We start from the raw sequence: 27,462 nt of genomic DNA on the forward strand, positions 1-27,462 counted from the left end.
CCTAAATTCTATTTAAAACTACTATTTAATAAATTTCTTACTTATTATATTATTATATAAAGCGAAGGAATTAATATAGTTAGGATTAAATATTATAATAAAGAGAGGTAAAGATAGATATTATAAAAGGCTTAGAGGAGTAAATCGAGAATTATTATATACCGCTTTAGCTGCCTCTATATAGACCCCCCACTCCCTCGATCCACCCCCCTTTACACCACTTCCACCCCCCTTATCCCGATACAGTTAGTAGATTACTATAATAGGAATCTTATCATTTATATATAGATAAAGCTTAGCGCTAGGGCTATATTATTAACGCTAGTATTTCTTAGCGTATAAGTGTAGTATTATATAGTATAGTGTATACTAATCAGCTAGATATCTTCCTATATAGTTATATAACCTTAAAATAGATACTAATTTTCAAAGACACCGGTAATAGACTATTTAGCTACTATCTCGCTACTACAATATCTATCGATCTTATATCTTAAAGCCTCTATTTTCCTCTCTAGTCCTTTATATTATAAGCCTCTCCCCTACCTTACCGCCGTTTACTAGCGACGATAAGGACGATAATAGGCTACTAAGCCCCCCCGATCGTATTATCGACTTCGCTAATAATACTAAGTTCGATATTAATAAGGATTTAGACTTCGATACCTATAATTATAATACTAATAATTATAATTATAAAGTAGAGCCTAATAATACGATACCCGCCCCTCCCCCTAGTCAATACCTAAACCCGATAATACTATTTAAGGCGATTAACGAATTCGCCCGCCGTTATAGATATAGTCTCTCTACCTACCGATCACGAGATTTTAACGATAGCTCGGGTGATATTAAAAATATCACTTTTATATATAACTATAGGCGCTATAGGGTATCTTATTAATACTAGCCTAAGGAGGCTCTATAGGGTTAACTAGTACTATAGAAAGTGCGAAGGACGTTAACCTATATAACTAACTACCTATTTACCTTTACTACTCGCTACTAACGTTATCTCTGTGACGATCGTGGATAGGAAACTAAGTCACGTGACTATGGCTGTCGCAGAGTGGGTCCGAGGTTTGTGAAGTTTATAACTTAAAGACTCTCTAAAACTCGGCGATAGTAAGTTTCTTTTTCCTCTTTTCCTTTCCTTCTCTGTCTTAGTATTTTCGTTAAATTACACTCTTTTATTAAAGATCTAGCTCGTAATATAATACTAAGACTACTCTTTAATTTCTTAAGACGGAATAGCTATATAGATTATTATTATAATTAATCCTAGCTCCGCCTTATTCCTACTTTCCGCCTCTTAGTACTAACCTTTAATCCCGATTAGATCCCGAACCCCGACTAAAAACTATACCTACTTATTAAGATAGTGGGTACCTAACGAACCGAAGATCGTAGTAAGTAGTGAGTTACTATAAATAACTCTAATAAAGAACCCGAGGAGGAGAATATTTCTTAACCGATAACCCTAATTAACAATATAATCCGACTTAAAGATACTAAAGAAGAGGAAGGCGATATTAGAGAAGGTTCCTTTATACGTATATATCTATAGAGGACTCTTACTAAGGATCGCTTTATAGAACTAGCGAGGGTATATAGATAACTTAAAGAGAAAGTTTCTTTCCTCCGAGCTAATAAGATTAACCTAGAGCTCCGCTTAGAATAAATAGTATAGGAACGAGATAAAGCTATTACTTATAGAGATCTCGCTATTTATAAATAGGAAGACCTTATTTTTTACTTTATTAATATATAATAGAGTATACTAACTATAGAGATTTCTATTTATAAGACTATTAAGATACCTAACACTCCGATACTTAGTAATAGAAAGGAAGTCTAATTCGAGACTTAGGAAACTATTATCTATTAAAAACTAAAAGCTAATATAGATTATTACTCTTTATCTATCTACTATAAATTCTATATATAGAGTTACTATAAAGGAAAGACTTAGCTATATATTACTTCTTAGATAAACGCTAACTTTATAAATCCTTATACTAACGTAAATAATATAATTAACTATCTATAAAGTATTTTTATAAACCTAAATCGATAAGTAGAGGCGTATACTATATACTATAAGCTTAAGATAAAGCCTAAGAAGAGTTTTACTAATTTCCTTATAGAATTTATATAGTTAGTAGAGGAAGCTATTATTATAGAAGAAAATAGGAAGCGTAATTTATACTTAAAGCTTTCTTACCTTCTTTAAGGATAAGTTATATAGATAGTTAACTTAGATAATATACTATTTAAAACCTTTACTTAGTATTATTAGAGTATATTATATAAGATTAATCTATAATAGGAAGCTAAGTCGAACTAAACTAGAATTTTAACTACCGGAAGTAGAAATACTATAACTACTATAGCTACTTAGTCTTAGGGAACTTATATTAAGTAAGAATCGAATACTATTATAACCGGATTAATATCTACTACTAAGCGAGAGACGTTAATAAAGGAAAGATAATACTTCTACTATAAGGAGTAAGGATATATAACTTATAAATATCTAAAAAAGAAGATAAACCTAGCTATAACTACTATAAAGGTTATACCTATTACTAACGAGATTAAAGTTCTTAAATTAGATACTAACTAAGGAAAAGCTTATACTTAGGATAAGTCTCCCTCCTAAGCGGTAATACTATATTACTTTATCTATTAAATTTATAAAAGCTAGTAGGTAGCCCTAAGGATAGTTTAGTTTTTAATATATAATTAATATATAATAGATAATCCTTTTATATTTCTACTCTAAGTAATATAAGAGCTAATAGTTATATATTTATAAATAAAATAATAATCTTACTATTAGGTAAGCGTTTTAGAATCTAAGTCGAGCGGTTACTAAAGGAATATCTAGTAAAGGGTTTTAATAGAAAACTTATAGCGTCTATTATATATATTACTTTTCTCTCTCTTATTATTAATAGGAGGGTTTTACGTTAAGCCCCGATACTTATAGCTAATCTTAGATAGTATAATATAATTCTTAGAAGAATATAGTTTATTATATATAATATCTTACTAGATTATAAGCGATATCGAATAATCTAGCCTAAAGAGAGATCTATTTTTAATAAAGTAGTAAATAAGATTATAATACTAATACTAAAGATTATCCTTTAACCGGATAGAAATCTCGACCGAATTTATTAGATAGACGTAGATTAGAGGAATAGGTTACTTAATAAAGATATTAAAAAGAGAGCTACTAAGTAGTCTACTTCCTAGTTAGAGAGAAGAAAGGAACTAGAACTACTAACGCTAACTACTATTAATATTTATATAATTAGAAGGTCTATATTTAATAGGTATAAAGTCCGATAACGAGTAGGTATAAAGGATATCGAAATCTTTCTAACCTCTCTCGATAACTTAGATTATACTCTTAATATAAAAAAGAAGGCTACCGGAATAGAGAAGGATAATAATCTTAAAATCTCTAAGATTCTCTAAAAACTACTAAAGAAGTACTATAACCTAGTATCTATATTTTCGAAGAGACGATCTAATAAGCTTCCTCCCTATCGTCTAGGTATAGATTATAATATAATCCTAGAAGAAAAGGCTAGACCTAGATACTATCTACTTTATAAACTTTCTATTAAGGAATTATAAATAGTAAAGAAGTATATTATAGAAAACCTTAATAAAGACTTTATTATACCTAGCTTATCTCTATATACGTCTCTAATACTAATAGCGAAGAAGTCTAATAGAGATTTATATTTCTATATAGGCTTTAGGAAACTAAATAGTATTATAAAAAAAGACTATTATCTATTATCTCTAATCGATAAGATATTATAATAAACTAGTAAGATAAAGTTTTTTATAAAGCTCGATATCTAATAGGGGTTCTATTAGATCTATCTAACTTAAGCTACTAAGGAACTAACTATCTTCCGAACTCGCTATAGATCTTTTAAGTATAAAGTAATACTATTTAGGTTAACTAACGGACCTATAACTTTCTAAAGGTTTATAAATAATATACTATATAAATATTTAGATAAATATACTATAGTATTCCTTAATAATATTCTAATCTATAGCGAGAACCTTAAAGACTACTAAAAATATATAAGGGAGGTATTAAATCGCTTATAAAAGGTAAGACTTTAAGTAGTACTATATAAGTATAAGTTTAGGGTCTAGGAAACTAAGTTCCTAGGCTTTATTATTAGTACTAAAGGAATTAAGGTTAACCTAGAAAAGATTAGTATTATAAAAGACTAGAAAATCCCTACTACTATTAAAGGGGTTTAGTCTTTCCTTAGTTTCTCTAATTTTTACCGAAGGTTTATTCTAAAATATAGTAAGATTATAAAGTCTCTTTATTATCTAACTAGACGAGATACTTAGTTTAAATAGATACCGCTATATAAAAAAGCTTTTAATAAACTAAAGGAGCTACTAATAACTACTCTAATCTTATAGTACTATAATCTAGCGTTATCTACCTAAGTCGAGACTAATACCTCTAATAGTATCCTCGGAGGCGTCTTAATATAATATTACAAAGATAGTTTCTAGTATCCTATTATCTTCTTCTTAAAGTTAATATAGTCCGCGGAATTTAACTATAAAGTATATAATAAGGAGTTACTTATAATTATATAGACCTTATAGGAGTAACGTATAGAGTTAGAAGGTCTTACTTAAGGGGATCGTTTCGGAATCCTTATAGACTATTAGTCCCTAGAGTATTTTATAATAGTAAGATATCTAAATTAACGATAGATTTAATAGAGTGAATTCCTCTCTTAATTCTATTTCGTAATTAAATATCGTCCTAGGAAGCGAAATATTATCGCTAACGCTCTCTTAAGGAAGGATATATTATATAAGAATAGGAATAAGTTCGTTACTCTACTTCCTTATAATTATCTTAAGAAAGATATCTACCCTACCTTATTAGCGCTAATATAGATAGTTATAGAAGAGATCGTTAACTATATAAAATAAGTAAACTATATAAATATAGGTCTTAAAGAGTTAAGATAAAAGGTATAAGAAGTAGAGAATCTTTATTAGTAGTTAGAGGAAGGACTTTTACTATTTAATAATAAGCTAGAAGTATCTAATTAGGAGGATCTATATACTTAGTTATTAGATAAAGTCTATCGCTAGCCTCTAGTTATATATCTAAACGTTAAGAAGATAAAGAAGCTAGTCTCCGTCTATTATTACTAGTCTAGATAGGCTAATAATATATAACGATACGTAGATAACTATCTAATATATAAAAGGATAAAGTTATAGAGGGATAAGATACTTAGACTTCTCTATCTTTTACCTATCCTTAATTAACCCTAGTAGTATATTTCGATAGATTTTAGATTATTTCTAAAGGATCGATATAGCTTTAATATAGTATTTATAGTTATAGACTATTTAAGTAAGCGACTAATCTCGATTCCTTATTATAAGGATATAAATATATAGTAAATAGCCTAACTCTTTATAGACTACGTTATTCGTATTTTAGGAATACTAGAGACTATTATATTAGATCGAGATAGATAGTTTATCTCTAAGTTCTAGATAGAGTTCTATTAAATACTAGGAATTAAGAGAAAACTATTAACTATATACTATCCCTAAACTAATAGCTAGAGTAAGATTATAAATTAGTATATAGTTTAGCGTCTTTATCTATATATAGAACTAAATTAAGATAATTAGTTAGAGGTTTTACTTATAATTAACTTCGTAATATCTATTTTACTATAAGATACTACTAAGAAATCTCCTTTCTTTATAAAGAGGGAGTACGAGCCTATAATAACCTTTAACTAGAAAGATCCTAAGTATATCTCCGCTAATAAACGAGATATAGTAGATATACTCTTATAATTATAAGATATATAGTCTAAGACGAAGGAGTAGATTAATAAGTCCTAAAAACTCTAGATCTAATAAGTAAATAAATATCGTTAGGAAAAGGATTTTAGGATAAGAGATCGAGTTTTTATTACGATAAAGGATTAGTTACCTAATAGACCGAGTTAGAAGTTATCTTACTCTATAAATAGACCGTATATAATTATAGAGAAGGTTAGGAATTTATATAAGTTAGATCTCCCGGGATTAATAAAGATATACCCTATTTTCTATCCTAGTAAACTACGTAAAGCGTCGAAAACTAAGCTACTATAAGGGTAATATAAAGATCTAATACTACTTATTACGATAAATAAAATTAACGAATAGGAAGTTAGTAAGATCTTAGATACTCGTATATATTATAGGAAGCTTTAGTACCGAGTAGAGTAGGTAGGATATAATATAGACCTATAGTAGTATCTAGTAGGTAATCTAAAAAACGCACTAGAAAAGGTTAAGGAATTCTATAAAAAATATCCTATAAAGCCCGGACCTCTAGTACGTCTACACTACTAGATTAAAGCTATAGAAGGCGAGAAGTTATTATAGGATTATAAAGATAACGATAAGCTAGTATTTAGAGACTAAATGTAATTTAGATAGGGGAGTATATAACGATCGTGGATAGGAAACTAAGTCACGTGACTATAGCTGTCGTAGAGTGGGTCCGAGGTTTGTGAAGTTTATAACTCAAAGACTCTCTAAAACTCGGCGACAGTAAGTTTCTTTTTCCTCTTTTCCTTTCCTTCTCTGTCTTAGTATTTTCGTTAAATTGCACTCTTTTATTAAAGATCTGGCTCGTAACAATCTCTAGTACTAGGTTCTCGAGATTACTAACCCGCTATATAGTAGTTATAAAGCTTCCGCCCCTATAACTTACCGCTCCTATCGGTATACTAAATACTCCGATAATACAGACTAGATTAAGTCCTAACTTAAGTAGTATATCCCTACCTATATTATTCTTAATAGACTCGCCGTAATTATAAAGAAAAAAGAGTAAGAGAGTACTATACGGAGTAGAGATATATAGATATAGAAATAGAGAACTACTATGGGCACCCAAAATTACTACGGGCACCCAGGGCGCTAAGCCTTTTACGATTTACTTCCCACTGGCCATAATTTGTTCATAGCCTGTCGTATTTAATATGGTACTCCCTTAGTATTTCGGACAGTACCCGAATCTTATCTGGGCACCCTATCGCGAATGTAGAATCTTATACGCCATCTATACTATCATATAAAAACGAAGCTATTCCCAGATGCTGATTTGATCGAGTTTTTTCCTACTAAAAAGGGGTTTAGTGTAAAAATGAGGCTATTCCTAGATACTGATTTGATCGAGTTCTAGTGCAAAAATCGAGTTTTTTCCTACTAAAAAGGGGTTTGGTATAAAAATAAAGCTATTCCTAGATACTGATTTAATTAAGTTTTTTCCTACTAAAAAGGGGTTTAGTATAAAAACGAAGCTATTCCTAGATACTAATTTGATCGAGTTTTTTCCTACTAAAAAGGGGTTTGGTGTAAAAATGAGGCTATTCCTAGATACTAATTTGATCGAGTTCTAGTGCAAAAATCGAGTTTTTTCCTACTAAAAAGGGGTTTGGTACAAAAATGAAGCTATTCCTAGATACTGATTTAATCAAGTTTTTTCCTACTAAAAAGGGGTTTAGTGTAAAAATAAGGCTATTCCTAGATACTAATTTAATCGAGTTCTAGTGCAAAAATAGAGTTTTTTCCTACTAAAAAGGGGGTTTAGTATAAAAATAAAGCTATTCCTAGATACTAATTTAATCAAGTTTTTTCCTACTAAAAAGGGGGTTTAGTGCAAAAATGAAGCTATTCCTAGATACTAATTTAATTAAGTTTTTTCCTACTAAAAAGGGGTTTAGTGTAAAAATAAGGCTATTCCTAGATACTAATTTAATCGAGTTTTTTCCTACTAAAAAAGAGGGTTTAGTGATATAGGGTTTAATCGGTCACGTAATCGTAAAATAGAGGCTATTTTTCAAAGATAGTGCTAATCGAGTTTTCTCACCCTAGCTCAGCCTACCTCCTAAACTATAAGCCCTAGTACGTATAGCTTCGCAAATTTTTACTTATATCTAACAGATATAGATAGACCAGATACTATAGACCCCTAACCCCCTAACCTTCCCGATACTATACCCCCTTTCTAAATAATTACGAATACTACCTCTATTAGTATCTAAGCCGTAAAAGCTAAAGCGTTAGATATCCTTAACTTATAGTCCCTCCCGCTAGGCTTCCCAATCGTCACTTAGCGTAGCGCACCTAATAAGATACGATTCTAATATAGCCGTAGTCGGGGTTATCGGACTAATCGGGCCCCCCTAAATAGATAGCGAAAGCGAGTTCGTTATATAACTTCCTACCCCTTTAAAGGTAACCTTCGACTTACTACCGGCGGTATCTAGTAGGTTAAAATTATTACTTCCTACTATAATTATAGTGTAGTTAACGAGTTAACTATAATTATCCCCCGAAGGCGTAAGCGAAGGCGAGTCCTACCTACTATTATAACCTAGATTACCGATAGTATCTTTACCCGTTATATTATAAGTAGTGTTCGGGGGTAGGCCGAGGCCGAGGGGTATACTTTATATCTACGCACCCGTGATATTAATAATATTAGGGCTAGTATAACGCGAAAATAGCTCGCTAGACGTACCCCGATATAGGCCCTTCTTATAGATCTCCTAAGAGATAGTACTTAGATTATTAGGTATAAGGTGAATACCGTTAATAACTCCCTTACTTCCCTTTTTTTAGTTTATAAAATTAGTCTCTAGCTTCTATATATCTATCCGTATATTTTATAGATAGACTATACGTATAAGACTAATAAATAGAAGATACCCCTACTAAATATCGTAGGAGTATCTTCTATTAGGAAGACCTTCTATATTACCTATACTTTTTTAAGTAGTAAGAAGGAAGCTACTTATAATCGGGTACTTAGCTAGCTACGGGATATCTATATAGCTATTAGTAGTAGTGCGAGTATACTAATACTTATCCGCACTACTATAGCTAATCCTCTAGAGTTAGAGTCTTTAGTAGCTAGTCCCCTAATACCCTATATTCTATAAAGTATACTCGAAAATAGCTATCTATCTAGCTTTATATTAATATATAACTTTAAGAATACTACTCTAGCTACTCTAGCTACTACCTCTCACTTTAGCCCGTATACTATCTTAATAGATAAGGAGTAGGCTTTACGAAATATAGTTAAAAATATTAGTATTTTAACTATTATATAGTTTATATACTAACTACTAGCTATTTTACTAGGTTTTTCCTATAACTAATACTATCCTATACCTCTAGTATATCACTTATAACGTCGAGTTATACGCTAGGCCCTTTATCCGTCGTTATATCCTTAATAATATCGCCGAAGACGATACCTAAATACGCCCTATAGTTAATAATATTATATATATAATCACTATATACTAGGAAATAATAAAAAAGGACTAGTATTTTATTATCTTCGTATATATAGTTAATAATATAGAGGCTCGGTAGGCTACCTTTAAGGATAAGTATTAGCACTATCTAGGTCTACTAGTATATATTAATAAAGAATAGATCCGCGGTTACGGTCCCTATTTTTTACGATACTATACTAGTAGGTTTCTCTATCTTAATAAAAGCTCTATATCCCGCGTAGAATCTACCTATCGTTACCTTAAACTCGATATATAATCGGGTACGAAGGACCTCTTCGCTCTTTATATCTAGTTCGGAAATATAACTAAGCGTCTCGGTATTAAGATCTAATAGGAGCTCGCCTCGTAGAGAGCTAGTCGGGAGATTAACGGTAGCCCTCTATTTATAGGAGTTGAGACACTAGTTACTCACTATATAATTAAAAAGGTACGATTAGTATTTAATTACTATCTACTATCCTATAACGAGAAACCTCCGATCCCACTACTATACTTAGGTATTATAACACTAATACGGGGGTATCTATATATTTACCGTATTAACGAGGCCTAGATAAGGGGTAAGAGCCTTACCTAGGCCGACTTTCACCCTCACTACTAGATCTAGCGAGACCTAGTATATACTAATATAATTAATCACCCCCGGGTAATAGAACTCCGTATAGCAAACCCTTATATTATACGAGGGCGTGGTTGCCTACCGTAGTTATCTTAATAGTTATCTTAATAGTTATCTTAATAGTTATCTTAATAGTTATCTTAATAGTTATCTTAGTAGTTATCTTAGTAGATAATCTTATTATCGCGAGTATCTTAACGCTTTAAGAGCTTAACCCGTCGTAAGCTATTACGATTCGAGATTATACGAAGGGACGAGGAGGTAGCTATTCGTCGGTCGGGTCGGTAGAGGATAGCTAGTGGGAGGTATAATAATAATTAGACTATATAAGGGGAGATAACGGAGTCTAATAATTAGATCGTAGTTAGTAGTGTTATAACTAGGCGGGGAAGGGGACGTAGACGTAGACGTAGACGTAGACGTAGAAGAGGGGGCCCTTAATAATATTAATATCTGGTTTGTATATTAGAAATATAACTAAAATCAGTCGAAATAACTTATTAAAGATAGAAGTTTTACTATATAGGATAGTAGGAAACTAGCGTTAACAGCTATACTATCTCAACTATAGTGAGAAAACTCGATTGGCACTATCTTTGAAAAACAGCCTCTATTTTACGATCACGTGACCGATTAAACCCTATCTCCCTAAACCCCTTTCTCGGTAGGAAAAAACTCGATCAAATCAGTATCTACGAATAGCCTCATTTTTACACTAAACCCCTTTTCAGTAGGAAAAAACTCGATCAAATCAGTATCTACGAATAGCCTCATTTTTACACTAAACCCCTTTTCAGTAGGAAAAAACTCGATCAAATCAGTATCTGCGAATAGCCTCATTTTTGTACTAAACCCCTTTTCAGTAGGAAAAAACTTGATCAAATTAGCATCTGCGAATAGCCTTATTTTTGCACCAAACCCCTTTTCAGTAGGAAAAAACTTGATCAAATCAGCATCTGGGAATAGCTTTATTTTTGCACCAAACCCTTTTTCAGTAGGAAAAAACTCCATTTTTGCACTGGAACTTGATCAAATCAGCATCTGGGAATAGCTTCATTTTTGTATGGTAGTGTAGATGGCGTGCGAGATTCTACATTACTGATAGGGTGCCCAGATAAGATTCGGATACTGTCCGAAATACTAAGGGAGTACCATATTAAATACGACAAGCTGTGAATAAATTATGGCCAGTGGGAAGTAAATCGTAAAAGGCTTAGCGCCCTGGGTGCCCGTAGTAATTTTGGGTGCCCATAGTAGTTCTCATAGAAATATAAGCTTTAGGTCGGGTTCCTAGGAGGCGATACCCTAATATAAGCCTTTCTTCGAGAGCTACTAAGCTATAGTGACTAGTATTACCGCTATATACTTAACGATAATAACTTAGTTATTATAGTTTTTTATATCTATAAATTAAGTCTCGTCTTACTATAGAAGTATTATTACGTCCTCTAGATAGATTATATATATAAGACTAATCGGTACTAAATACTACTATTAAATATAGTTAGGGTATCTATAATTAGTAAATTATTTACTATTAGCTTTATATTTATATATAATATACTATAAGAAACCTATACTATTATCCTTAAATAGCTAGTAAGGGTTTACCGGTATTTTAGCCGTACCGGCCTAATTACTATTTTTACTAATAAAGACGTTAGACTAATTAATATAATTAAGGAGGTAAGTAAGATCTAGATTATACTAAGTTTATCCTACTAATTTTAGTAGGTTTTCCTAGACTATAATACTATTATATACCTCTAGTATATCGAGAAGAATATCCTTTCTAAGTCCCGCCTATTTCTTTAAGATAATATACTCGCTAATATATAACGTACTAGGTATACGAAAGTAGATAGATAATACTAGGAAGATATTTAGTAATAATAGCTAACTATATAAAAGCTACTAAGGAAATAGATATTTATACTAACTAATAAAGATATTACTATCTACTAAGAAGTCTTTATTACTATATATACTTAATTCCCTAGATTTATTAATTATATTCTATAGGAGTAGGTAATATATAGTAAGCACTTCCTATATTTCTATATTAATCGATTTTTTCGTATTAATATAATATCGATATCCCGTAATAAGGCTTCCTATTAGTAGCTAAAAAGAGATCTCTAGGTTTCTACTAAGGATCTTCTTAAGGTTATATATATTTTTAAGCGGGTAATTACTCGCTAAACTACTACTATCTAATAGGATACTAATTAGTAAATAGGCGGCTAATAGCTCTATACTACCCTATTACTTTATAATATAGAGGGTTTAGTCTCTATATATATATAGAGGATAGTATTATAGATTTACTAGCGCTATTATCTAGTAAATAGTATAGGGAAAACACTACTTTCTCTATTATTAAATAATAGGACCTATTAACTATAGTATAGTATAATAATAGTATATAATATACCGTATATTTACCGGATTAGCTATTATATTAAGAAAAAGTAAAGCTTCTAGGTATCTAACTTCTACGCCTACTAGGTCTTATAGTATTACCTTCCCCCTCGCCTAATTAATAATATCTCTATAGTCCGGAATCTAATACGGTATAAACGAGGCGATAGGCGAGTAGCGATTATAGGGCGGTCGGTACGACGGGATCTATCGGGATTTAAATATACACTCGAGAGGGAAAGGGCTAATATTAAGCGAGCCGTAGAGTCTAAAAGAAGTACATAATCATTAGTAGGAGGGGAGGGGGTAAAGAGGAAGAAGAGGAATCAATCTTAGTAGGGTAGAAGAGGTCGTCGGAAGGCCCCTACTCCTAGTAAATACTATAGTATTCTAGATAGGTTTACCTCTATATAGAAATTCTAATATATTTAATCGAAAAAATGAAGGTTTTGAGGGTTCAAAAATGAAGGGTTTAAGATATAAGATCGACAGATATTATAGTAGCGAGATAGCAGCTAAATAGTCTATTGCCGGTGTCTTTAAAAATTAGTATCTGTTTTGAGGTCATATAACCACATAGGAGGGAAGATATCTAGCTAATTGGTATACACTATACTATATGATACTACACTCATACGCTAAGAAATACTAGCGTCAACAATATAGCCCTAGCGCTAAGCTTTATCTGTATATAAATGATAAGATTCCTATTATGGTAATCTACTAACTGTATCGGGATAAGGGGGGTGGAAGTGGTGTAAAGGGGGGTGGATCGAGGGAGTGGGGGGGTCTATATAGAGGCACCCCCGATATTAAGGTTTATTAACTACCTAACGTATAAAGGGTTATAAATAGAGTATTATCTAGAATAAGATATTAAAAAGTATCTAATAATACCCCCTTATAGTTTAAGGAAGTATAAATATTAGAAAATTATAATATACTTAATATAGATATATAAATAGAAAGATAGTAAGGAGTAAATAATCTATAGTTAATTATTTTCTTAAAGTTAAGTATAAAAGATATAAATATATAATTTACTAAGTTAATATATTATATTCTTAAATAAGCTATTATTATTAGTTAGTTTATTATATATTACTTATAGTAAACCTTAACGAACCTTATTCTAACCCTTAACGAACTTTATAAACCCTCTATAAACCTTATTCTAACCCTTAGTAAATCTTAGACCCCTAATAAATCTTTTAATTAATATAATATATATTATAGATATATATATCTACTTTGTTATAGACTAATAACTTCTACTACCTATTATACTTCTTTCCTACGGTCGTATAATATAAAAAAAGTATAAAACTAATAGAACTATTAGCGAAAAATAATATTATTAAAATAATTTAAGACATTCTATAACTTTAATAGTTAAGTGTTAGTATTTATAGTCTAATAGATAAAATAGGTATAAATAATAGTATTTTATTAAGATAAGTAATTAGTTTTATCTACCTATATTAGGTTTAGCGCTAGAAATTCATATATCCGAGGGTCGCTACGGGTTATTAAGGGTCACCCGTATACGACCCTTATAGAACTAGGGTTAGGGTTAGGGTCGCTCATAAGCGACCCTAAACCTCGGAGGGGCGGGTGGAGGGTCTAAGGTCATGGACCACCCGGAGGGTCACTGCCAGGTCTACTCTCCGAATTTTGAGTCGTACCACCTTATTTATATTAATAAGTCTAGATACGATAAACGTATCGGGTTCCGACGAATAGGCTAGTTACCACTCGGTATAGCACCTTAATAAGTATCTTAATTCTACTATAACGAGCGTTATCAAATCCTACCTACGTATACCTAAGATAGTATTTTAATAACTCGGGTCTTGCGCGGCTCGACGGATACCGCTATATTCAAAGACTTCGTTAATAAACTCTTTTATTATTACGGGAGATAGCCGGGGCCGAAGTCGGTTCTAGTTATAGATAATATATCATTCTATCACTCCGAGCGGATTTCACAAATATATACTGATACGGGAGTCAAATTGGTTTATTTGCCTCTATATTCGCCAGATTTTAATCCAATTAAAGAGTTTGTCGCTGAACTTAAAGCCTTTATAAGATGCAATTAGAGCTACTACGCAGAAGATCCTGATCGAGAATTCGCCTCCTTTATCAAGCGGTATATCAATTAGGTTGGTGCAAAAGGAGCTAATGCTAGAGGCCATTTCCGGCACGCAGGCTTGACTATTGAAGAATCGGATAATTGAAATTCTGCCTTAAGTATATAAAACTGTTTGCTACCTCTGTCCCCTAGGTTCATAGCTTCCTAGGCGACAGAAAAAACCCCAGTCAATCCAGGCCATAACCGGTAGACCCAACACTATCAGGAGTGGAACACTATCCTTATCTAGGATCACTTCCCCGAGTTCCACCAGGCGGGGCGGTTCCACAAGCGGGGGCAGTTCTATAAGGCGGGGCCGTCCCACGAATGGGGACTGTTCCATAAGGGGGAGCTATCTCACGAGAAGGAACCCCTGTACTAGTAGCATGGCTTCGAGCACTGTCATCTCCACGGCTTCTTTCCTGTCTCCGCTGCTTCTTCTCCCTTCTCCTTATCTGCCTTCGCCTGTTTGATTCCTCATTATCTGGTCGCGGAAGAAAGATTGAGCCACCGCCGACTCGCCAGTGAAGAATGTACTAACTCCTTTGACTACGTAGAGATGGGGTCGACAAGCGAACAGTGACATGTGGAACTGGGCTCGGGTCATAGGTACTTGTAGTGGGATGAAGGCCGTTGCTAAGTAGAATCATTTAGTAAAAGGAGATTTTTCACTATGCCTGCCTCTCACCAACAGAACATAAGCCTGATCAAAAACAAGTTCACTTCCGTCATGAATCACAAATCGGTGATTCCCGTTAATCCACTATTAGAATTAGTTATGATAAAGACGAGGAAAATTTTAGTCACAGTCCGGATCATAAATGACTTGAACAGGCATTGGGAGTAAATGCTAGGCGATACTAAACACGGCGCTGTTTTTTATATGGTGGACAATAGCTAAATTTCTTAAGAATAGCTTACGTTCAACTTTGGTGATACACCCGTAATTTTATATGTTTAGTGTTAGTCAACGGAGCTGGTAAAATAGTGCCGGTTATACTTAGGTAAGCGCTTGATCAAACAAAAATTGTGTTAGTACAGCGCACAAAAACCAAAATCGGTAACTAAGCGTTTAAATCAAGCACTATGACACTTAGAGTTTCATTTTTAAGATAAGAAGCAAATTTCGTTAGACCGTAAGAACCAGTTCTAAAAATATTCAATATTCAGTGCTACAGTTATTTCACACGGGCGGCTAGAAGTACCCAAAGCGGTGTGCTATATCCAATCATTCAGGGTGCCAAGACATAGATGGAGGGCTACCAAGTCAGATTAGTCACCCAACTTATCAGGCAAATTTATCCCCGACACAGCGTGACTTTTCGAATTGCGACATTCGACTCTCCCCCAAACACCTCCCTGCTCTTGTCCTACTTTACGTTCTAAAATGGATTTATCTCTGTACTGCCAAAGCAACCTTCTTCATACACAGGAGTCATTGTTAAAATATCAACCTGGAGGATACCATCCCGTCAACCTTGGAGATACATTTAAAAATGATCGTTACAAGATACATCACAAGTTAGGATGGGGTGGCTTTTCCACGGTATGGCTTGCGAAAGACAGAGAGTCAGTTTGTCCCGCACCACTTTATCATTTCTAGCTAATCTCACACCAGCCGAAATCAATGGGTCTCCTTGAAAATCATGACCGCAAATTCGTCGGGATCACGAGAGCTGCAAAATTTAAACTTTCTAGAGAGGCATTCTCGAAGAGGGCTTACTTCAAACTATATTGTTCAGCTGCTTGATGCCTTCACTCACAAAGGCCCCAACGGGGTCCACCAATGTCTTGTATTTGAATTACTTGGTCCTTCAGTTGATAAGGTCCTCTCGGACTACCATGGGAGTCACGATAAGCTCCACCCGGAAACCGTGCTCCGAATTTCTACGCAGCTTTTAAACGCTGTCAAATTCATTCATAGTGCCGGCATGTGCCATGGAGGTGAGTGTGCTTCCCTATCTGCAGTTATTTTTTTTTTTTTTTGGTTGGCGCTGTTTTACTCACTTTTTATTAGACATTAGTGGTCGGAATATTGCATTCAGTTGCACTCGTCTGTTCAAACAAACTGAAGAGCAGCTCTTTGATGTTCTTGGATTCCCGGAAATTGAGCCGCTGAAACGGATTGATGGCACGCCTCTAGGGAATGAATTACCGGCTCAACTGATAAAGGCAGCAGAATGGACCGAGTGGATAGACGAGGACGACGAAGATATTCGGCTGCTTGATTTTGGAGAGAGTTTCTATCAAGGACAGGAACCTCCGAAGCTGGCCCAGCCGGCTTCATTGAAGGTACCAGAGACGATTTTCACAGACTGCTTTGATTATCGCGTCGACTTATGGCGCACAGGTTGCATGGTACGTCAGCATTTCATTTCTTTGAAGGAAATATACTTACGGCGATATGAACTGTAGATTTATTCCTTCTTATTCACGACCTGGCCATTCTGGTATCTTGGCGAGGACGAAGTTTTGATTTTCCAAATGATTGGCTTTGTGGAGGGGTTGCCAGCTAAATGGGAGTCTAAGTGGGAATCAATGATGATGAGGTCTAACCATAATCTGGAACTAGAAGAAGGTAATTTTTAAAATTGATCCACACACAGAACTGTTGCTAATTTTGCTCGAAGATTACGGAACCTCAAAGCTTGAACGGAAGTTTGCTGGCTTGGTACCAAATCCAACACTTAAACCTCTACTTCATGTGATCCAAGGATTGATGCGATTTTTACCGTCTAGTCGCCTTACCGCAGAAGAGGCACTTGATTTGCTGGGTAACGTTTAAGATTAATGGACAAATTAAGCAAATACATCGCGCGAAGTAGGGCTGTGTTATCGAATATAATAAATATATTCAACTCGTACCCTAGAATGCTAATACCGAACGCTAAAACGTTTTTCTATGCCATTTTAATAACTAGGATTACGTTCTTTACGTTTTTAACCTATTCACGAATATTCTCTATGAAAGTCCAGGTAATACCGGGCTTAATTCCCTTACCGACAAAGAATTCGGGATTTTAATCCCTTTAGATATACTTAAATTTAGAGCTATCTAATAGCGTAATATCGCACGCTTATCGGAATCTAGCCTTAAGGGTATTATTAGATATATTTAGGGGATTGTTAATCTGACTATCCCTACTCCTAATCTGACTATGTCGGAGCATGAGATCGGCATACCGGAAGTTTAGTTTATCCTGTCCACGTAGTATTTTTGATATTAGTCAGATAGTCATATTTCCTGCTAGAAGAGTGGATATAGAAATACAGAGATTTCAACTCCCTTGATTAGACCCCTACTATACTGAATACCACGTTAGTTGATAGTTATAAGCCCGGTTCGCACGAGATAAGGCCGCTATTCATAAGATATAGCGCCTATTAGCACCTAAAAACTATATAGTAACCTCTAAAGCTGTATAATAGCCCGCTAAGGCTATATAGCACCTAACCCTAATAATAGAAGTATTAACAATTCTCTCCGCTATAAAGGGCGAAAAACTAAAGGACTCGCCCTAATAGCGCACCTAGTTCGCCCGGGTAAAGCTATATACGATATAAAAATAAGTCTAGAAGCACTATAACCTAGACACCCCCCCGATAGAGAGACCGGTTAGGAAGGAAGAGCCTATTAGGCCGGAATACCCCTACGGAGGGACTAAATCGGATAAAAGAGACTAGAGAGATAAAATAGATATCTTTAAAGTAGACTAATCGAAATAGGATAGGGAGATAAAAGGACTTTCTAATATAAATAACTATATTTATACCTTCCTAGACCTAATCTACTATACCGCTATTACCGACTATTAGACCCTATATAAGAGACTAGTATACCTTAGAGATCGCTTCGCGAGATTAACTATATACGAGGAGGAAGTCCGAATAAAGTAGAAGGTCTTCGCTATCTAAAAACCGACTAGAGATATTGAATAATAGCTTAAATAATAGAATACTCTAAGAGAGTAAGCTATTAGCCTCGGTATTAATAACGGAGACGTAAATAGGGACTTCCTATATACTATTAAAGAGGTCTTACCTATTTAGTGGTAAGGAAGATATTAAGAGATCGTTATAGATAAGAAAGTCTACTAAACCTATAATCTCCTCGAGTCGTTCCGTATAATAAATCGAGAAATAGGGGTATAAAAGGTATTATCTACTATACCCCTAAAAGGGGTATTTTTAACCTAGTAGGGGCACTAAGAATTAAAGTCCTAAACTAAGAAGCCGATCCTATTTAAAAAAAGGAGGTATCTATATAGGAACCCCTATTATTTATATAAAATAGTAATATACTAATATCTTAATAAGGAAAACCGCCCTAAAGGGACCTATATTAACCCTAGAAAGCTAGAAAAGATTAAGTAAAAACTCGCTAAAGAACCTACTTAGAAGAAATAGGTAGAAAAGAAGGTAGAAAAGGTATAGTAAACTTAGTAAACTTAGTAACCTTAGAAGGAAGAGTTTATAAATTAAGTAAGCTTCGCTACTACCCCTATACCGTATATTAGTACCCTTAAGCCCTACACTAGATAGGGAGGGCTAGTATAAAACTATAAATACGCCCTCTTACTTACTAAAAATAGATAGCCTATCTTAAAAGATAGATAGATCCTTAATATAGGATCTAGTACCTATATCTATAATAATAGAGACCTTTTTATCGATTTTATACCCTAGATTTCGGATCTTACGATAGGAGATAGTACTACCTAGGTACTAGGAAAGGGGAAGGTTAGACTAGTAGGTAGATATCTAGTAAAAGGTAAAATAGAGATTATACTTAGTAATACCCTCTATTCCTTTAGCTTCTATATAAACCTAGTATCCTATTCTATACTAAAATGGAAAGGCGGAATATAATATTAGCGTATAAACTATATTAGAGACCCTAATAATAGACTAGTTATCTATATAAACCTTTAGGACTAGTTTAACCTCTAGATCTTTAATTAACCCGGAGAACTTATATAGCCTTAGTAAGCCTATTTTATAGAGAGAAAGTTAGTAAAACCTTAGTAATTAAAGGCCTTATTAGATATCTAGTACCGGAGACTAGCCTATATTAATTAACGAAGTATAGTAAAACTCGCTACTATAGTAGATAGAGTTAGTTTTAATAATAAAGGAAAAGAGTCTACCGGAAAAGAGTCTATAGGAAAGGAGACTACGGAAACGTAGGTATTATACTAGACTTACTAGCTAGGTCGTATATTAAGATAGATATTAAGATAAGCTATCGGGCGTACTTTCGGACGATTTAGAAGAGTATACTTTAATCTTATTTAGCTACCGCTAGTAGAGAATAAATACCGCTAGATCTCTTATTTTTACCTAGAAGGTCCTAGGTTTTATTAGCTAATAACCTATAAAATAAAGCCTAAGTATTAGCTAGCGATTAATCGTTTTATAGAACTAGTAAGAAACTAATAGGATCTACTAATTAAAGCCTTCTAATACGATAATAAGTTCTTAGCTAGAAAACCTACGGAATATAGCCTCACTTCTAATAGTATCCTTATATATTATAACCCCTTAGGGCACTCCGAAATAAATAGTTATACTAAAAGATCCGGTAGTATAATTATTACTTATATACGTATACTCGTGCTTAAAGGAAAGCTCCTAAAAGATCTATAGTTAGAGGCCGCTAACGCTATAGTATAGTTACTAAATCGTACGCCGACGTATATTACTACCGAAAACTACTAGGTTATACTATAGGAGGAGGTACGGAAAGAGTTCGCACTATAGGCGCTAAAGATTAACCTATTAAATATTAAACTATATAGAAGTTTAGTATACTATAGGATCGATAAATAGGTCTAGTCTAATAAAATAAACCTACGAGCTAAGATCGGATTCTTAGTTAGCTATATAGTATTAAATATCTAGAAAATCTAGTTTCTATATAATAGGAAAGTGAAGCCTATTAGGGATATAGTATTTAATAAAACTTATAAATATATCCCTAATTATAATAGATATTAGCTTATTCTAATACTAATATAGTAAGAACCTTAGGAAATTACTATAGAAGAGTTTACCTAGGTACTTAATTACGTAATAGCTAGTTAAGAGACTAGCGAAATAGAAGAGAGAGATTATCGAGATCTATAGGAAGCTTAGTCTAATAATCTATAAGAAACTTAGCACTATAATTAGTAAGGATCTTAGTAAGGATCTTAGTAAGGATCTTAGTAAGAAAACTAGTAGAATATATAGTAGAACTCTCCGTAGAGGGAGATAGCTAGTGAAGTTAGTTAGCGAGATACTACCCTACTTTAGGGGGTAGACTAATAAGTGGTCCTACCCTCCCTAAAAACTACGATTATATAGTAAATACCTAAAATCTATAAACCCCGAGCCCCGCTAGGTATATTTCCGGATAAACCTCTTCCTCCGCTCCCTATTATACCGCTATAAGAACCCTATACGTAGGATCACTATACTACCCCTAGTTAGGGGGTAGATATACTAGGGGATCTAGAGGATCTAGTTAGCGACTAGACTTAGAATAATAAAGCTATTCCCACTATAGAAGATAAGCTAGAAAATAAGCTAGAAAGATAACTATAGACGGAACTTCTCGCCCTAAGTAGATAAATCGTAGAAGATATTAATACTAGTAATATTATTAGTAGAAAGCGAAGACGTTAAACTAGGTAAGATAAAGACTATATCTATATAATAAATATAGGAGCTATAGATATAATAATTATAGGAACTATAGACGAAAAGGAAGACCCTCCTACGCTACTATATACTTTCGCTATAGGACTATATACTAAGAAACCTAAAATTAGACGTTATTAAGATAATCTCCCTCTAGTCCTAAAATACTATAAAGATATTATAAACTATCTATTTTAGGAAGGCTTTCTTATAGTAATAAGGAAGGAGATTAACTCTCTAATAGAAAAGGAAACCTATAAGACTATAGAGAGACTAAAGGATAGAGGTAAGTAAATACTACCTCTTATATAGGTATTCACCTATAAATACGATTAGGATAGTTATCTAGTTAAATTTAAAGCTCGTATATATATACGGGGAGATCTAGAGACTATTTCGTATAAAGAAAAGAGAGCTACTATACTAGTAGTAAGGACTATAAGGATAATCTTTACCCTTATTACCGTATTTAATCTCGATCTAAGATAGCGGGATACTATTACTACCTTTTTAAATAGTACGCTAGAAAAAGAGGTCTATACCTAGATACCTAATAGGTTTAGACTACTAGGTAAATACTAGAAGCTCCGCCGCGTACTATATAGTCTACGAGTCTTACCTAGACTATAGTAATAGGAAGTAGCTAGTATATTTCGTAAGCTAAGTCTATAATAAGCCCTAGAAGACCCTTATATCTTTATTAGAAATAGACTAATAGTCTTTTTTTATATAGACGATATCCTAATTACTTATTATAAAGATATATAAAGAAGGGCTATATAACTAGAGTAAGATCTAGAAGTATACTAGGAATTAATAGATTACGGAGAGGTAGTATAGTTTCTTAATATCTATATTATTAGAGATAGGTAGTAAAAGAAGCTATAGCTTTATTAAGATAGCTATATAGTAAGTATTACTATATAATATAATCTTATAGATAGACTAGCGGTATATACCCTAATATTTATCGAAGAGCTAACTCTATATTAGGGTATAGCTATAGCCTAAGAGATCCTATTATACTAAAAGAAGGTAGGATCTACTAGATATACTACTACGATTATAAGACTAGATACTATAAAATCGACTACTCGTCTAGTATAATATTTAATAAATCTAGGCCCCTAGTACTATTAGGTAGCTAATAGAGTTATTACCTACCTTAATTCTACCCGCTATCTCGTTATTAAATATAGCGTAGAATTAGATATAGAAAGGGACTCCGTCTAATTCGCTAGTAATACTTTATATAGGGATCACCCCGATAGAAAGAGCTCTATTAGCTATATCTACTAGGTATATAGCGGGCTAGTCGACTAGAAGGCTAGTAAGTAGTCTATAGTCACTACCTCTACTACTAAAGCTAAGCTCCTCGGTCTCTTAGAGACTATAAAATAGCTATAATAGTAGCGTAGACTTCTTAATACCCTCGGTTTTATCCCTTCCTATTAACTAAGTATTAATTACGATAATTAGCGCACTATTAGTCTTCTAACTAACGAGGATATAGCGTTCGAGACGAAATTACGATATATTAATATTTATCGGCACTAGCTTAGATAGGAAGTTAGGGAAGGAAGAATTAAGGTGAAATAGGTACCGATAGCTAGTATAGCTATAGACGGACTTACAAAGTTACTCACTAGGCAAAAGTATAAAGCTTTCCTTAAAATATTAAGGATAATAGATATAAGCTATCTAATAGTAGGAGCTATTTGATAGTATAGGTCATTTAATTAACAAAGGGAGAGAAATAGTATACCGACTTAGGTGTAGGAAGTAGCTAGACTATACTAGCCTAGCTAAGGGGGTATGTCGGAGTATAAGATCGGTATACCGGAAGTTTAGTTTATCCTATCCACGTAGTATTTTTGATATTAGTTAGATAGTTATATTTCCTACTAGAAGAGTGGATACAGAAATATAGAGATTTTAACTCCCTTGATTAGACCCCTACTATACTAAATACCACGTTAGTTAATAGACTACCCCTACCTAAATTTTTAGGCTGGGTCCCTAGTTAATGCCTAAATAATGACTGATTTTCTAGGGTCCTTTAAACTCTCCCTAACCGCTTTTCTCACCGCCTTTGTACTAAAATCATAGAACTACAAACTTAATGCCTAAGAGTTTTAGGCGCGTAACTTCCTAAAAGGGAAGTAAAGAAGCGAGGTTAACCACTTAATAGGTATTATTAGTTTAGAAATCAGTGCGTTTTTCTAATATAAAATGTGTATTTTTCACTATATAAACTCGAATCCTATGATCTAGGAATTTAGGTGGCAGAAAATGAGGGGTCATATGATATTTAAGTGGTAGAAAAAAATATATTCAGAAGTCATATGATTGTTTAGGCACCATCAGGCATCAATACCTAAAAATTCAGGTAGGGGTAGTCAGATTAGGAGTAGGGATAGTTAGATTAATAATCCCCTATTTCTAATACTTTAACGGGTAAAGAGGCTATAGTTAGTCTTTAATACCTTCTATTTATAGTACGAGTAGCCTTATTTTATACTAAGCTTAGGAGAATAGAGGTAGATTAAGTATCTACTTTTTATTTTAGAGCTATTCTTTAGATTTATTAGTCTTATATTATAGACTAAAGACTTAAGTATTTATTTTATTTTTATAATATATAATCGTCTTTTTAATTATCTTAAGTGTATAATTACTATATTAAGATAGAAGAAAGTTCCTTAGAAATAACTTATATAATCTATACTTAAAGCTATATTAGAAAAGCTTTTAAAATACTATAAAGATATAGATAGTATTAATAGATATCTTTATAATATTAATATAATTTTATCTCTAGCTTAAAAGCTCTAATTCTTTTCTATAAAGAAATAGGAATCTAAAGATCCTATTAAGACTTTTTAGAAAGATATTTATAGAGGTAGTCTTGAGACCTAAGTTAAGCGCTATAAGGAGTAGCTTAATATTAGGTAGAGTTAGTTATTATTAAATAGTTTATTATTAAGAGTTAGAATATCTAATATTAGGACCGGCGTGCTAGCGGGTCCTAGTAGGTAATATAGAACTAGAGTGAAGGAATAGTAGGGTTATTAGGACCGGTGTACTAGCGGGTCCTAGCGGGTAATATAGAACTAGAGTGAAGGAATAGTAGGGTGCTAATATATTTATAAACTAATCGCTAAAGAGCTAAGTTCCCCTAGTAGTCTCTATATAGATAACCTTTAGCGGGTCACGGGACTAGGTCACCTAACCCGGTAGGACTTAGTCTTCCTAGTACACTCTCTAGCGGGGGGTTATACTACCCCTACTAGGTCACAGGTTCTAAGTTATAGGACTAGGCGGGATCTAGCCTATAAGGCACTCTCCTAGTAGAGGGTCGTAACATTTTCCCCCTCCTTAAAGAGCTATGTCCTCGTAGCTAAGGGTCGGGGGTCGAGGGTCTCTTATAGTCGAGATAGGGAGGGTTCGAAAATAGCACGTATCTAGCTTATCTAAAAGGGAGTAATTTATCTTTATAGTAGAAGGTATAGATAGACTCGGAGCTTTAAGCGTTATCTCTCTTCGTCGCGTATAATATAAGTTCTTTATATATTTTTCACTTATCTCTCTTCGAGTTATAACTTTCTTCTTTCTATACTTCCTCGTCCTTTCGCTTTTTCTTCTTATAGCTTTTCGTCGTTTCGCTTTTCTTACTATAGATTATTTCGAATTATTATAGTAGCTCCCTTTCCTCCGGTCGTGTTACGACCCTCTACTAAGAGAGTGCCTTATAGGCTAGATCCCGCCTAGTCCTATGACCTAGAACCTATAACCTAGTAGGGGTAGCACGACCCCCCGCTAGAGACTACACTAGGAAGACTAAGTCCTACCGGGTTAGGTAACCTAGTCCTATAACCCGCTAAAGGTTATCTATATAGAGACTACTAGGGGAACTTAGCTCTTTAGCGATTAGTTTATAAATATACTAGTACCCTACTATTCCTTTACTCTAATTCTATATTACCTACTAGGACCCGCTAGTACGCCGGTCCTAATATTCTAATCGCTAAATCTTAATTAAAATAGACCGTTAGAATACGTAATATCGACAACTTAATATACGAGCGACCGCCTAAGGGGAGCCTTAGCCCCGATCGCGGAAACGAACGACGTCCCGGGACCCCTATAACCTCTATTAGAAGAGGTAGAGATATAGGGAGTCGACGATAACCCTTAGGGAGAAAACCCGCCGGATCCGATAACCCCGACTAAGGTAGATAAGGAGGCGGAACTCCGAGAGTTAGAGACTCTTAAAAGACGTCTAGCTCTAGTAAAGGAGAAAAATAGGATCCGCGTAAAGCTATAGGATAAAGAAGAAAACGTAGTAATCCTATAGGCGAGAATATAAAGATCTAGGATTTATTAGGGTTTACTAGATAGTGTTATAACCTAACATACGCAGTATGAATATAGTGCGTATATCTTATAGCATATGTCGGGTATTTAGGTTAGTAACCTGATATGACGACCAGTTGGTCGTCATAGTGGCTCTTTTAGTAAACGCTCTACCTTACCATTACTTCCTACGTTTTATAGTGGTGTCAGGCCCACTTGCCTTAACAATATGACGACCAACTTCGGAGACCCTAGGTTCGAGACATACAGATGTCGAATTCGGATCTACGGTCTTTGCAAGGAATATCATAGAAATAGCCCCGCGCTAGATCTAGATATACACTTAGGGGTCTATAACTTAAAATATATATACCGATATCTTATCAGCACGGTAATCATACCGTTCAAGCTACCTATGGATATTCTATGCTTTCCTTATACCTCGGGGTCAAGGCATTAGAAAGAGGGGAGATAATGTTATAACCTAATATACGGAGTATAAATATAGTGCGTATATCTTATAGTATATATCGGGTATTTAGGTTACTAACCTAATATGACGACTAGTTAGTCGTTATAGTAGCTCTTTTAGTAAACGCTCTACCTTACCATTACTTCCTACGTTTTATAGTAGTATTAGGCCCACTTACCTTAATAGATAGTACTACTAGCTAAACTATCTACTAACTATCCGATACTACCTATATAAACTTAATTATATTATAAGAAAATACCGGAGGCTATCTATTCTATTAAAAGGAAGTAAGAGAACTATATATACTCTATAATATAATAACGTATAAAGCTAAGAGTTTAGATAAATATAATCTTTTTAAATCGAATTAGGAAGTCTTTTAGAATAGATACCTTAATTAGTTTATTAGTAATATATATAAAATAGACTAAGTAACTAAGTTCTTAGTACTAAAGATTAATATAACGTAGATAGAATACTATAGGAATAACCTAGGTATAACGTTTACCTAATCGGTCTTCGAAATATAGGCGCTCGCTTAGATTACTAACCCTATCGAGATATAGCGAGAAACTAAATATAACTAATAGTAGATAATATAAGCTAAGTACTAAGATATATACTAATACGTTTTAAAGCTTACCGGACTCTATAACTACCTAAAAGATATACTAACTAAATAGATAAAAATCGACTATTTAGAGATAGGTATCGTTAAGGAGGTATAAGATAAAATAAGGAGATTTATAGCCTTTACTATAGATTAATAGAATAACTAAGTAGTCTTCTATAATTAAATTAAGAAAATAATACTAAGTAGGATATTATATCTTAAGAAGACTAAGAAGATAATACTAAGAAATATTATAGACTTATAAGAATCTAATAGAAGACTCTTTAAGGGAAATAACGCCTCCTTTATATAATAAGCTATAACTATTATAAAAAGTAGAAAAGCTACTATAAAGTCTAAATAAGATTAGAGTAGAGATAGTAAATTCTATAACTTCTATAGTAAGCCGGGCTACTATATAAAGGACTACTATAAAAAAGCTATAGTAAACGCTATAACCGCGGAAGAGTTAAAAAAATAAATAACCTTATACTATAAACTCTTATAGTATTAGGGATAGTTCTCTTTAGAGAACGTAAAAGAGTATACTAAGTATTTATCTATAATATACTAATATTAGATATTAAGACTAAAGCCCTAATAAGGGTAGCTAAGACGCTAATAGATAGTAGTATAATCTAGAACTTCGTAAACTAGAAATAGGTAAAAGAGAACTTAAAAAAAATATATATAATAAGTATCTATCTAGTAAAAGCTATAGATAGATATAAGATCTCTTTATATAGAAGCTAAGAAATATAG

The 27,462-nt window shown here is 33.4% G+C and overlaps 2 protein-coding genes across 2 annotated transcripts; both read left to right on the forward strand.

Annotated features, from left to right (window-relative positions):
- Nucleotides 1-15,962: 15,962 nt before the first annotated feature.
- N7457_006369 (uncharacterized protein) lies at nucleotides 15,963-16,216 on the forward strand (the record flags this gene model as incomplete). The annotated part of the gene is made up of 2 exons (XM_057177413.1): nucleotides 15,963-16,121; nucleotides 16,142-16,216. The coding sequence occupies 2 exons, from the start codon at nucleotides 15,963-15,965 to the stop codon at nucleotides 16,214-16,216; spliced, it is 234 nt and encodes a 77-aa protein (XP_057031715.1).
- Nucleotides 16,217-16,221: 5 nt separating this feature from the next.
- N7457_006370 (uncharacterized protein) lies at nucleotides 16,222-17,360 on the forward strand (the record flags this gene model as incomplete). The annotated part of the gene is made up of 4 exons (XM_057177414.1): nucleotides 16,222-16,519; nucleotides 16,593-16,933; nucleotides 16,991-17,153; nucleotides 17,206-17,360. 4 exons carry the CDS (start codon nucleotides 16,222-16,224, stop codon nucleotides 17,358-17,360), a joined length of 957 nt encoding a protein of 318 aa, XP_057031716.1.
- Nucleotides 17,361-27,462: the final 10,102 nt, after the last annotated feature.

Source organism: Penicillium paradoxum (genome assembly GCF_028828445.1).
Source record: "Penicillium paradoxum strain IBT 22861 chromosome Unknown utg000005l_segment0_segment0, whole genome shotgun sequence".
NCBI lineage: Eukaryota > Fungi > Ascomycota > Eurotiomycetes > Eurotiales > Aspergillaceae > Penicillium > Penicillium paradoxum.